Genomic DNA, 13,753 nt, shown 5'->3' with positions numbered 1-13,753 from the left:
CTGCCTTGGCCATGTCTGAGTCCCATTGGTATTATCAATGTCACATTCCTCATATTTTGATGTTCATTACGCTCTCCCGGCCCGTTTCGTTTCAACAACTCGTGTTCATTTTAGATGTTTGTCTTTCAGCACTGCAACAAATTCACTTTGTTCGAGAATAATTTGAGCTTGGATTGGGCTTCACAATATGTTTAGTGTGAAGAGTCTGCCAATAATGTGGACTTTTCCTCCTATGAATATTTCAAGATGCTTTGGCTCAATTTGAACTGGGAGTCGTAATTTTAAATGGGAAAAAGCACTGGTCAGTAGGATTTCACTTTTCTGTCACATACTGTATAGAAAGAGGGCAAGCTTATTTCATCAACTCAGAATCGGGTAATGAAAGATTTGTGTTGAGCCCGTGTTCCCATTTATTGTTTTCCGGTATTTTCCACCACTCCATCGTGTTAATGCGTGTTGTCTTGTGAACCCAGGCAAAACATGTGATTCCATCATCAATCACTGTGAGTGTAACCCATGTTTTAATGGCGGCTCCTGTCAGAACCGGGTGGATGGATATTACTGTCACTGCCCATTTGGTGAGTAACAACGAAGGCAACTTGCATATGTAATAGAAACCCCATTCCATTGAGGCCATTTTCCATTCATCAAATATTCTGTTCTGTCAACATAACTTAAAGTCATCTGTCAATTTCTTATTTGCTATGCTTTATTCCTCAGGGGTTTTTGGTAAACACTGTGAATTGAACAGCTATGGCTTCGAGGAGCTCTCCTATATGGAGTTCCCGTCCCTGGACCCTAACAACAACTACATTTACATCAAGTTTGCAACCCTGAAGAACAATGCCTTGCTCATGTACAACCACGATAACCAGACTGGAGACAAGGCTGAGTTCTTGGCCCTGGAGATCTTTGAGGGACGGATGCGCTTTTCCTTCAACTTGGGAAGCGGAACATACAAACTGATGACCATGATAAAAGTGTCCGACGGGCAGTTCCACACAATCATCGCCAGACGGGCTGGGATGGTAAGGGCGGACGCTTTTATGGGACATGTTTGAGGTTTAAAGCAACAGCTAAATTGTGTAAAAGGAAGAGGAATGCAGAATAGAACACAATTTTATGTCCTGAGGTTTCCTTGCTCAAAAGCAGCCAGCTTGTTGTTTGCACCATCAGATAATTGCAGTCTCCCAGACCACTGGTAGCTCGGCTTCCAGCTTCCATGGTTTGTAATTACAATTCTATTGCTTGTTTGTGAGTTACCATATAAGGAGTTAAAACATTGAAATTGTGTCTCTTGAATGAGAAGCTTCACCGTGCCAGACATTCAGCGGCAAGGAAACTGTGAGAAGAATCTATCCAAGCCCCGTCAAAGCTTTTATAAAATAGGCATCCCAGTGGACTGCAAATCTCTCCCACAGAGCATTGGGAACTTCACTGGGGGACCTGCTAGAACAGTTAATTTGTTGGTTTGAGTGCTGAGTGATAGTTTGTAAAGTAATATGGGGACTGTGGAAGTGAACGGAAAGAATAGGATCCTTCAGTTTTGAGATCACAAGGCGGTGGGCCAGTCGGATATTAGCATGAGAAGCTAATTTTCTCTTGAACTAAGGGCAAAACTCCAAGGTTTGATTTACTTGGGTTGCCCAATTCTTCTAGTCACAACTGAAGCTCCAATCACAATCTTGTTTAGAGAAACAATAAAACAAACAGGTACAAAACTTACTGCTGAATGACTGGTCCAATAAATCAGTATCAATAACAAACCTCCCATGTGAGCAAATAGCTTAAAAATAGAGTTTGACGAATTAGCCCTCGGTGCAACTCATTGAACTCTTGATTGCTCGGAGTATGAGAGCCAGATTAAAACTACAGTAGACACCAACGCCACTGGTTCTTCCAAAAACAGATGCATTGGTGCTCTCCTCATATTCCCTCAGCCACACACAAAAGCACTGTGGACAATCTTTCAAAGCCTTTGCGGAAAAAGAAAAAACAAACCTCTAGACTGCATTAAGACACAGGATAGTGAGCAGCATTTCTAAGGCTTGCTCGAGGTTCGTACAATGTTCATGTGGTTCGGACATTTTTATGGTGCTTCAAAAAGGTCATGTTGTTGTGTGTGTGCCTCAAGTGTGGCGAGGAGAGAAACGCATCGGGGCTGTGGATGATTTGTGTTCTGAGATCCAAGGCCAGTGTGCTCCATGTTAACATAAGCTCCAGCAGGGGTGCAGTGCGGTCCCCTCAATTTTGTGATTTGTCTGCACTTTCACACAGTTTTGGGAGCTCTTTTTTTTTTTTTTTAGCAATCATCGAGTAATTTTCTCACCGAAGCACAGAGCCGTGACCATGTCAGTTTGATAGCTGAAGAAAGGTTTCCTCTAATGTAGTCCATTTTAATGGCACCCTCCTACATGCATTTGCTGGATAATCACTTAACACCATTCTGAACATTGGTCCTCAATAGATGGCCCCTGAATAAGATCCTTGTGATTCAACCACTTTGTCTTCTCTGGTCAATATGGTCAGACATTCACAGCAAATACAGTTCATAGCGCTCACTGAAGCCACTCAAGTAGCTTCTTCACAGCAACTGTGTAAATTGCGTGAGAAAGACAAAGAATGACTCTCAATAAAATACAAAACGCAGAATTTGGAAAAGGTTTGAGACTAAATTACAATGAGACAGATGGATTTGTATGCAATCTTTTTTTGCAATCGCTTGGCTTTCTTTGCTGTTCATAGCAGCCGCGTGGGAACGCAGATCGTCTTTGTACCACCCCATAAAATTTAAATTTGAATGGATCCCTCCCTCATGATTGTATGAAACATTAGATTACATACCTAAATTGTGTTTCAACCTCAAAAAGCATCCAAAGCAAGTGCTCAGGCTTGTCACCTTCATTAGTCAACTTGTACTACTGCGTTCCATAAATATTCATCCAAGTTCAACTGAGCTGTGTGTGGAATGCGACGAAAGTTCTGCCTGACCCTAATTATCACCAGTGAGAAACTTGCTGACAGGCTGTTTGTATTTTTGACGGAGTAACAACTGGCGCACACAAGGGCCGATTGTCCGATTTGGATTCTTTGCAACTTCCAAAACTGTTGGCATGTGTACAAAGTGGAAACTTTGGTTAATTGGATTTGTCTGGGATGAATCCCCGCCACGTGACCCACAATGTGCTGTCCCGCAGGCCGCCTCATTGACCGTGGATCTGTGCGGCGACGACCAGGAACCAGGCTACTGTGCCGTGAGCAACGTGGCTGTTCACACCGACTGGTAAGACAAAATCACACACACATGGTAGAAGTTTTTTTTTTCCATTCCTCTCCTCAGTTCAACCGTATGCACTAAAATTGAGTTGACACATCCAATTCCTCAGCTTGGAAAACTTAAATAATTATGGCAGAATCCAAATGTTTTCTTCCACCTGTTATGATGTTTATTCTGCTGTGTAGCACAGTAACTCACCCCCCCCCCAAAAACAAAAAAGTTGTTAAAATTCAATGCACATTTCCCATCACCACATGCTAGCTGAGAATTTGCCAAAGTTTTGTCAGGATTTGCGTGTCTGTCGATCGTCATCGTTTAACCAAAAACGTTTCTGGCCTTTATAAGAGGGGCGTAAAATTATCCCGCCAATAACAACGGCAGCAAAATTGCCGAGTACTCAAGGAACGACTTAGCAGTGTAATTTTTGTGTGGTGTTAATGAGTTTTCCTTCATCCTGGCTCGGCTATTGTCTCGCAACAGCTCATAGTCGCCGTGCCGAGCGCCACGTCGGGAACAAGTGAGGTAACCGTAGAAGTGCACTTGGCTGAGGTCACTGTGGCTAACCATGCCAAGTTGTCCTCAAATAAAATTTTGGAAAGGTTTCGCTTTCTTCTCAACAATATGTTTATTCCAGTTTGAACGTGAGCTCATTTGTCATCCTTAAGGAACGCAACGCCTGAGAAATTTTGTTAGAAACAGCTTTCGTGCTGGCAAGTTTGTGATTAAAGTTTAAAAGTTTTTTTTTTTTTTTTGTAATACAAGTTGTGATCAATTTTTGATACACATCATATAGTTTCTGCAAAGGGAGACAACAACAAGGGGACAACAATAACAAGGGAGCCCTTTGAGGAAAACCAAGACCTTGAGAAGCTAAGACTTTGGAGGATGTCTCAAGACAAATTATTGGTTAAAGCTAAGCGTTTGAGGAACTAATAAATATGATTTTAATTATTAAAAATCCTTTATGTGTCTTAATGTTCACGTGCAAAGAACTTTGTCAATATTTTGACAACAGTAATAATATTGTCAGAATTTGGAAATAACATACTTAATACCTAAATGGTTCATTTATCCACCTGCTTTTGATCTGAATGAATCAATCAGGAAATATATGTTTGCCCTCAATTGTTTGCTTAAAACATTATCTTCATTATGAAAGGTTGTCGACGGTCTACGAAAAAAAGGGAGTTTGCTTTTCCATTTGCTTGTCGTCAAAAATGGTGAAGATGTGGTCTGAGTGAAGGACAGTTGTGTGGATCCTGATTTTGTGTTTATTGCACAGCCACAATATGCCAACATTGTGGATCTCTTTTGTATGTGCAGGATACTGGACGTGGAGCCCAACCGGCTCTCAGTGGGGGGCGTCAGGTCAATTGAGTCCGTCCTCCACCGCCCCGGTCAGGTCGCCACTCATGACTTTGTGGGCTGCATCATGGAGTTGGCTGTCAATGGACGCCCACTGGAGCCCAGTCAGGCGCTGGCATCGCATGGCATCCTTGACAGGTCTGCACCCCACCCCAACTCCGTTTCATCCTTTCTCCATCTTATACCGCTTGCTCCCATCTGTCTGTCTTGCCTCTCGCTGTGGGACATCTGCTCGGCCTTTACAGACATTCTCTAAAGCTGTGCAATACCAGAAATCGGTTGCAGATTTTTTTTTCGTATAAGCGAGGGGAAATCTTTTATATGCAAATCAATCCGAATTTCTTTCCGGGAGTGCGCATCTGCCTCTTTTCTTGGAGATTCTTTTGGGCCCGTCAAACCGACAGATCCGATTGTCCTTTATTATTTTAGATGCCCAAGACTGGAGGCAGCCTGCACCGCAAGCCCCTGCAGACACGGGGGGACCTGTCTGGATCACTGGTCTTGGCAGCAGTGCCAATGTGTGGATGGCTTCACTGGCAAATACTGTGAAAAATGTAAGTCAATGTGCCTTTGAGGTGTCTCCAGAATGAATTTAATTATGCTTTCAATATTATTAATGATTCCCCCATTGTATGAGTCATTGTGTTGGTCATGACGCCAGCTGCCTCCATCTCAGCTTTGTGTCTTTAATTATAAAAGTATTCACAGTGACGACTTACAATTGTAATGCCAGTGACTTTTTCCGGGTGCCGCTGTTCTGTGTCAACCTGGCTATTTTCCGGCGTTGCTGCAGTAGCAAAGGCGGGACAGGCTTGTCATTTTGGACACTGGAAACATACTTCTGAATTTTAGGTTATCAAATGAAAGAAAATAGATGCTATTTTGCGGGATGATGGTGTCATTATGTTTTTATGTGAAAGAAAGACAGATCTTGTTCATTTTAACGGCTGGCCTAGATAGCAAAAATCATTCAAGACATTTTTTTCAAACTGTTCGTAGCTGTTTCTGGACACTAAAGCAAGAACACTGTTAGGGATCCCTAACTTATTTATAATCCAAAAATCGCCCATCCAACATTACTGTGTTATGTACTTTTATACTATCAACTCAAATGATTATACTGTTGTGAGCAAAATGACTTTTGTTGTAGAACAACAGTAGTATTGACATTATTTTTTAAATACACAATTGGGACTGTGATTGACTGGCAAAAAGTTCAGGGTCCACCCCACATGTCTACCAAAGTCAACTGGGATAGGCTCCAGCTCACCAGAAATTCTAAGGAGGAAAAACACTAAAGAAAATAGCTGAATAGATAAGCTGTTTAACCATGCATTTTTGGATAAACACAAGATTAATAGGGTATAAGGAGTATAGGCGACATCACCACCTATCAAATTTCAAGGGTTTCAACAACCCTGCTGTTTTTCTTGCACGCAACTCATAACGGAGACGACCAAGATGAGGTTTATTAAACTGGGTGTTTGACAGCTGTTTGTCTTATTCTTCTTTCTTCATAAAAAAGATCCAGAAGAAAAAAATGTGTGGTGCAGCTGTGCATCTTTCAGCACCTCGGAAGGTGAAGACAGAGTGATGGTGTTGACATAGCTGGTGGCAGCGATCCTGCCTGGCATTTCTGCAGGCAGCGTTATCACAGTGGCATTGTACTCAACCTCGAGTACATTTCGTAATAGAGAATATACTTCCCAAAATAATTACTCTGTTCAAGTAAGGCCTGTTATGTGCTAACATTGTAAAAAGAAGGGAACCAATGTAATGTTAAAACAACAAAATCTAAACTTTGATAAGTCATTGATGCAGTGATGAACTTGCATGAGATGAGATAAAAAGATATCATGTCACTCACTTTCTGGCGTATTTCATGTTACTATAAATCGTAGTAAGCAGCCAGGACAGAGACCTGTGACAGGTTTCATATCCGATGATGACTTTGAAAATTAAAAGCTGGATTTGTAGTTCTAGCTGGAAAGGGGGAAAACACTTAAAGTAAATATCCAGTCAAGAACAAAGATTTAAGACTAAGATATTGAAGAGTTAAGATTAGATAAGGATTTAACGTTGAGGAATTAAAATTGAGATTGAATTCCAAATATTACAACATTCCATGTCTACTCTAGCAACACTTTGAGGCACTTTGGTTACACGTGTACTGTACTAATATTCATCTCACTGACACATGGGACCCTCTTAACGGTCTGCATACTTCAGTTTGGCTTTGGTATCTGTAATTACGAGTGAGAAATGGAGGCCCAATTTGTGGTTCTGGCTGTTGAATAAGGAAAATAACTGACACATGAGTGCGCAGCAGCTGCAGAGAGAGCAATGATTCAAAGCCACTGGAGAACTTTGAACAATGAAACAGATGATGAAGATTCTTTGGCCCGTCTGTTTTGCAGATATCACGGCTGACACTGCGCTATCCTTGGATGGGACTGGCCGCCTGGACTATGCCTTAAAACAGGGCCCCAAGCGGGATGTCCTGCTTAGGCGGTCATTGCAGGGCGGGATCCACGACCCCATCATACCTCACCGTCTGGAGGTCAAGTTTAGGACACGTGGCAAGAGTGGCACATTGCTGCACGTGCAGGAGAACAGTAACTACACCACTGTTAAGGTAGGAGCATGGATATTTTCTCATTTTAGCAAATAAACTCTGCTCTCACCTCCTACTTGTCCAGTACTATAAATGTAGGACCAGCCATTTCCACGCATGAGAGCCATGTGAGTAGCAAACAGGCTGTTGCTTCAGTTAAACAGCATCAGATTGATCCGACTTATAAATAATGAAACACAGCAGCTCTGGAATCAAATGTTTTCCAAGGGAAGTTAATGCCCCTGAAGTATTGAAAATGATCACGGGAGGAAGTCTGGAGTTTGACTTATCAGCGTCAAGGAACAAAACAATCATTAAGAAGGACGACTGAGTCGGCAATATGTGAAAATCCACTTATGTTGGTGTTTTTCAGGTCGATTATTAAGTCAAAAGACAAATAGAAGATCCACTTTTCCACTTCTGGAGTTAAGACTACATCAAGAACAATTTTTGGAGATAAAATTAAAAATGTTGTAACTAATTTAAGCCTAGTTAATACCTTAAGGGGTTAAAATTATGACAAGATTAAGACTTTGGACAGAGAAGGGCTACAACAACACAAATAAAATAAAATAGAGTTTGCGATGATGAGACCAAAACTTTGAGGAGTAAAGAGTAAGACTGAAGAGATTTAAGTCTGTGAGAAGTAAAGACCAAAACTAATTGTTCAGTTTGTTAAGAATGGATCCAGACCAAGATTTTGAAGTTATGTCCAATTCAAGACCAAGACTTGGATGAGTAGAGGCCAAGTCAAAACCACTACTTGAGGACTTAACTAAGAATCATGACCAAGACTTTGAAACCAAGTAAAAAGAAAGGCCTTAGAAATAAATTCAAGACTTCAGCTGTTAAAACTAAGTCAAGATCAAGACTATGCAGAGTTTTAACAACTTCCTACTGAGACTAATTCTCTGATTCAGAAAAATACCCATTTCAAACCAAGATTGTGAGAAGGAGAGACCAAGTCAGAATATGCTTGATATTATGTGCATTGTACAGTAGGTGGCACGAGCCAAAAATGTCAGGATGTTGAAGGGCACTGTGAGTTAAGGAAAGACTCAATTAATTGATAGATGGCCAAAATATCTGTCATTCTCCCTCAGATGAGAAATGGCAACATCCACTACATCTCGGATGCAGGCGTGGCAGGCAAAGTGGAGCGAACCATTGGGGACGTGGTGCTGTCTGATGGTCTGTGGCACACCCTTTTGCTGGTGAAGAACAGTTCCAACACCTTGATGCAAGTGGACAACAGCCACTCCCGCATAATCCAGCTTCCTACCCAGGACTTTGGAGGTCTTGGCGTCCTCACCATTTCACTTGGAGGGATACCGCCTGGTCCTGCACAGCAAAAAACTGCGGCAGGTGAGGTTCTACAAATGTTCTTTGACTACTGCTCTTGATGGAAGTTGTGGTGAACATACAGACTATTAAATATGGTCAAAAGATGGTACATTAGGGCTGTCCCCATAATTCTGATTTTGCCATCAAATCACAATTAGGCACTTGGAACTGCAGTGCAAATCTCATCTCATTGTGGTGTTTTTGGATTATTGGCGCAGTATTACAGTGGAGCCTCTTATGCATGACCACACCTTAGTACATATATCTCTTGTGTGTCAGGCAGTACTTTTCTTAACTCAAAGTCATGAATGTTCTGATTGCCAACCATATTTGGTGGCCAATTTATTGATATTTGACACTGCTAAAATGTGTCTGCTTTGAATTTATAATAGTTGAAGAAATGGTGCTTTGTTAAATATCAGTAATAGAGGAGGGGGGGGGGTTGTTTTTGTCTTGTTTCCTGTGATTTTGACCTAAATCATGGTTCCGATATCCCCTAGATTGTGTTAGGGACGTTTTGGAAAAGGTGAAACAGAGTATTTCCAGACAGATGGAATGTGGTGTAGTAAATTTTCCATTTTTCTGGGGACGGAAAATGAATCTAATGCCACAGACTAATATGGTAAAAATCATGATTTGTTGAGGGAGGGCATTTTTCCGAGCATGCAGACTATGTCAACTCTGACCTCAGCAGTGCAGCGCATCTTCAGTGTTTTACGATCAAACACAAAATGGCCTGAATATGCACTGCAATGAATTTAATAATAAAAAAGACTATATTAACATCACTGAGGCAGTGTTGTTTGACAACACACAAAGCCAGAGATTAAATTACATACAGACGTAGTTATCGAACACAGATGTATGTCTGGAAGCTACAACAGCTCAGACAATATACTCTCATTTTTTTGAATAGAACACTTTCCATTTTTCTTTATGTAAATCCACAAGCTAAACATGTATTTTTTCTCTACCAATTAGCTATCCAAACAATATACCTTTTGTTGTGAGTTGAGCTCCCAGTTCCTGTTTGTTTGAGAGAAAGTGAACAAGCATCAGCCACAGCAAATCAGTCAGTTAGTAATGATATCACTTCAGAAAACAGTTGAGCCTTTATAGACTCTAAAAGCTGTTTATTTTCCCTTATTTTTTGTCCGTAGGTTTTGATGGATGCCTGGCCTACGTGAAATATAATGGCGAGAATCTGCCTTTCACCGGAGAACATGGTCTTGTTGCGTTAACCAAGACCAGTCCGTCAGTCAAGATGGGTTGCAGAGGTCCAAACTTGTGCGAGAGTAGCCCATGCTGGGATGGCCTGATGTGCATCAACCAATGGTACACGTACCAATGCGTCCCACCAGGCGACTGTGCCTCCAGTCCCTGTCAGAACCACGGGAGCTGTGTGCCAGACTCCCGTTTGGGTTTCACCTGCGTCTGCTCTGAGTTCTACACCGGAAAGACGTGCGAGACCCAGGTGGCCTGCCTGGGTGTCCAGTGCCCTCAAGGGACCACCTGCAACACGGCCAACAACGGTGGTTTTATCTGCCGTCCAAATCCTGCAACGGAAGCCATGGTTCTCCCTATTTGGGCAGTACCCGCTATCGTGGGTAGCTGTGCCACAGTGCTAGCTTTGGTTGTGCTCAGTCTCATCCTGTGCAACCACTGCAAGGACCGCAATAAAACCAAAGTGCCAAAGGATTCCAAGGAGAAGAAACCCAAGGAGAAAAAGAAAAAGAAGAAGGGGAGTGAGAACGTGGCATTCGATGACCCAGACAACATCCCACCATATGGAGATGACATGACAGTCCGAAAGCAACCAGAAGGGAATCCCAAGCCGGATATCATTGAAAGGGAGAATCCATATCTGATCTACGATGAATCTGACATCCCTCACAACAATGAGGCAGTCCCGAGTGCTCCTTGTGCCCCTTGTAATGGTCCTGAGGCCGATATTGAGCACTACGACATTGATAACGCCAGTAGCATTGCACCGTCTGACGCAGACATCATCCAGCACTACAAGCAGTTCCGAAGCCACACTCCCAAATTCTCCATCCAGAGGCACAGCCCGCTGGGATTTGCAAGGCAGTCCCCCTTACCACTCGGTGCCACTAGTTACTCTTACCAACCTCAGTATACTCAAGCGCTAAGATCCACCCCACTCAGCCACGCCCACTCAGCTTGCCCCACGCCGAACCATCTTTCCAGACATTCACCGGCCCCATTCACCAAGCCGACCTCCTTTTACAGAAACACCCCGACCAGGGAGCTTAACCTTGCTCGCCGTGAGGGCAGCCCCCTCGACCTGCACAATGACATGTGCCAGCCACCGCCCATGTTCAACTACGCGACCCGGCTGGGGAGGCGCAGCAAGAGTCCACAGACCATGGCAAGCCATGGCCAAACGTCCCGCCCGGGGAGTCGGCTCAAGCAGCCTATTGAGCAAATTCCCCTGGAGACGGGCCCCCCCGTAGGACTGTCCATCGAGGAAGTGGAGCGGCTAAACAATCCGCGTCCTCGCAACCCTAGCATCTGCAGCGCCGATCACGGGCGCTCCAGCTCAGAAGAGGACTGCCGCCGGCCTCTCTCACGGGTCCGAAACCCTGCAGACGGCATCCCTGCCCCAGAGTCCTCTTCAGAAAGTGACTCACATGACTCCTTCACCTGCTCAGAGATGGAGTATGACCGGGAAAAACCTGTTTCTTACAGCTCCCGGGTCCCCAAGCTCTCGCAAGTCAATGAGTCTGACGCAGACGATGAGGATTACAGCGGGAGGCTGAAGCAGAGGCGGTACTCGACCCGCCGAGCGGAAGGTGGTCCTGGCATGGCCCAGCTACCTCCTACTGAGCACCACAACACACTGGCTCACAAACTGGGCCCGCCAGCTGGGGCATTCAACTGGGACAACCTTTTGAGCTGGGGTCCCGGTTTTGGACATTATGTTGACGTGTTCAAGGATTTAGCAATGCTTCCTGAAAATGCATCTGCAAAGGACATTGAAATGAACAGTGGGGATGGCTCGGTCACCATTCTAAATGAAGGAGAAGCGGAACAATACGTATGAGACTATTTATTGTCACGTTGTAGATTATGGCGATGTTCTCCGAAAAGAACGTGGGACTATGTGTTTTTTTTAATTGAAAAATAATGACGACTTTCAATGCAGTAAGGCAGTACCAACGGCACCTGAATCCACCTTGGAAAGGTTTTACCAGTCTCCGTCCAGCTGTTCCGTCCTGCATTGTTTGCACCCTTTGAAGAAGCCTACGTCTGAATTCAATTGACCTCCATACATGTTATCTCTGTGAAACGTTTCTGTTCCTTATTACTTATATTGCCTCTCCCTCGCAGCCTGAAAGATAAGACGGCAGATTGAATTAACACTCCCAGCTGTTGAACGAAACAAAACTCCTGTTCATACGTTGTTCGTAGACTTTTAATTCCACCGCAAAGAAAGCATGTGCGTTTTGAAGAGACCGCACCTGCAGACACTGCGCGAAAGTAAGCACACACCGATTTTCACCTCGGGTTTTGTTTTCTCACAGAAGACTGGCTAATTGCTCCAAGAGTGACGATGAATCAAGTCGTCTGCCTTACACACATTTGAGGATTGCAGCATGAAGAGTATTACGTTGTTTGGTTTTTGTTTGGGTGGTATAGTTTGCATTTCAAATGCTTTGCCATTTTGATTTTCAATCAACGTGACAACTGAAGGATTTTTTTTTTATTTTTATTAAACGACCCAAACAGACAAACAAAGACTGTGTATATTGTTCCCACAATTCAAACGTGGAGTCATTTGTCATTGGTGTCTTTGTTCATTATGTTGATATCATGTTGTAAGGTTGCTTGTTTTTTTTGTACGTTTTATTAACTTAAATTACGTAAGCTGTGTTTTTATGGATATTTTTTCATAAGCCGAAATGTATGTTCTTACTTTCGGGGAGAGTAAGGTTTAAAGACATATTTTTTACATGTGTTACATATGTAATGTCAGTATTTTCCACTTTTTATAAAACTATAACATGTTGTATGCTTTGTACTTGTAAAAAGCCAATAACATAATAAAAAAAATATTTATTTAAAGCTGCTTGTTGATCTTGCTGCCAACCATTTAGACAAAAGTCAGTGCAGTCGATCAGTACTAATTTGGAAGTTGAAAAATAGAAATTTTTTTAAGGAAATGTACTTTTGTCCACAACATTGTAGAATTTCAACGCTCTTATTTTATGGGACGAGTAGCTATAATTGGATGAAAATAGCTGTGAAAGTTGTGAAAATAGTTTGTAATGTCACAAGAAAAGCATTAATGAAAAAGAAATTGAGAGAAAAATGACTACACAGCAATTTGACAACATGATATACTTTGAAGAAATATATGAGAAACATTCTAATGTGGAAAAAAGCAACATTAAAAAAGCCATGGTGAACCAAAACTGTAATACTATAATTAAATTGAAAAAAATTCTAAGATACGACTACCCCTTTAGTCCATCTATTCTGTTACAAACAATTGTGTAGATAATTCTGAATATTGACTTTTGAATAATGTTGACTTTATACATGGCCAACTTGATGAGACCTGAAGATGGACTTTGTGTCAAAATATCAAGCCCAGTTCTACGCAGAACAAATTTGAACATGATCAGAAAAAAGAATGTGATCTTGAAAAATTTTTGCAACGACCGAAAACCATGCAGATGCTAATGTTTCCCACACCATATGACGATCCTGGCAGCTGACACTCTTTGAAGATTTTACAACCCATGATTGAAGGTGTGACCGGGGCACCCTTCAACTTCCCATAGATCTCACGCAGCGTTTTCCTACGAAGCCGCAAAATTTCATCAAACGTCGAATCGCCGTTCAAATGATTTCCATGTTGACTTTGGTAGTATTTATGAAAGGATGTGGCACAGGAGCTGCTGACATTGGCCTCTCAGAATAAATAGTTCAACCACCACCTTTCTCCAGGGAAATGCTTATGAAGATTGATGATTATGAGCTACATCTATAGCGCCTCCTTTAGTCTGCATTCATTCATCCGTCCATCCTTTAACGTAGCTCTGACTGAGAAGACATGTCCCGCATTTGACGATTAAAAAAGGCAAGGATGGTGTATAAACAAAACTTGACTTAAACTCTCCAGAGGA

The 13,753-nt window shown here is 42.5% G+C and overlaps 1 protein-coding gene across 1 annotated transcript in view; it reads left to right on the top strand.

Annotated features, from left to right (window-relative positions):
- Positions 1-12,626, top strand: part of fat4 (FAT atypical cadherin 4) — an 80,347-nt gene extending 67,721 nt beyond the window's left edge. The window contains exons 10-17 of the mRNA XM_085905552.1: positions 474-578; positions 721-1,028; positions 3,198-3,283; positions 4,601-4,780; positions 5,072-5,196; positions 7,060-7,277; positions 8,360-8,621; positions 9,761-12,626. Coding sequence (XP_085761678.1) covers positions 474-578; positions 721-1,028; positions 3,198-3,283; positions 4,601-4,780; positions 5,072-5,196; positions 7,060-7,277; positions 8,360-8,621; positions 9,761-11,664 — 3,188 coding nt within the window. The 3' untranslated portion in view covers positions 11,665-12,626. The remainder of the gene's footprint in view (positions 1-473; positions 579-720; positions 1,029-3,197; positions 3,284-4,600; positions 4,781-5,071; positions 5,197-7,059; positions 7,278-8,359; positions 8,622-9,760) is intronic.
- Positions 12,627-13,753: the final 1,127 nt, after the last annotated feature.

The sequence above is a fragment of the Syngnathus leptorhynchus genome, chromosome 2, assembly GCF_054491065.1.
Source record: "Syngnathus leptorhynchus isolate UIUO chromosome 2, UIUO_Slep, whole genome shotgun sequence".
NCBI lineage: Eukaryota > Metazoa > Chordata > Actinopteri > Syngnathiformes > Syngnathidae > Syngnathus > Syngnathus leptorhynchus.
This window is presented reverse-complemented; position numbering and strand designations above follow the sequence as displayed.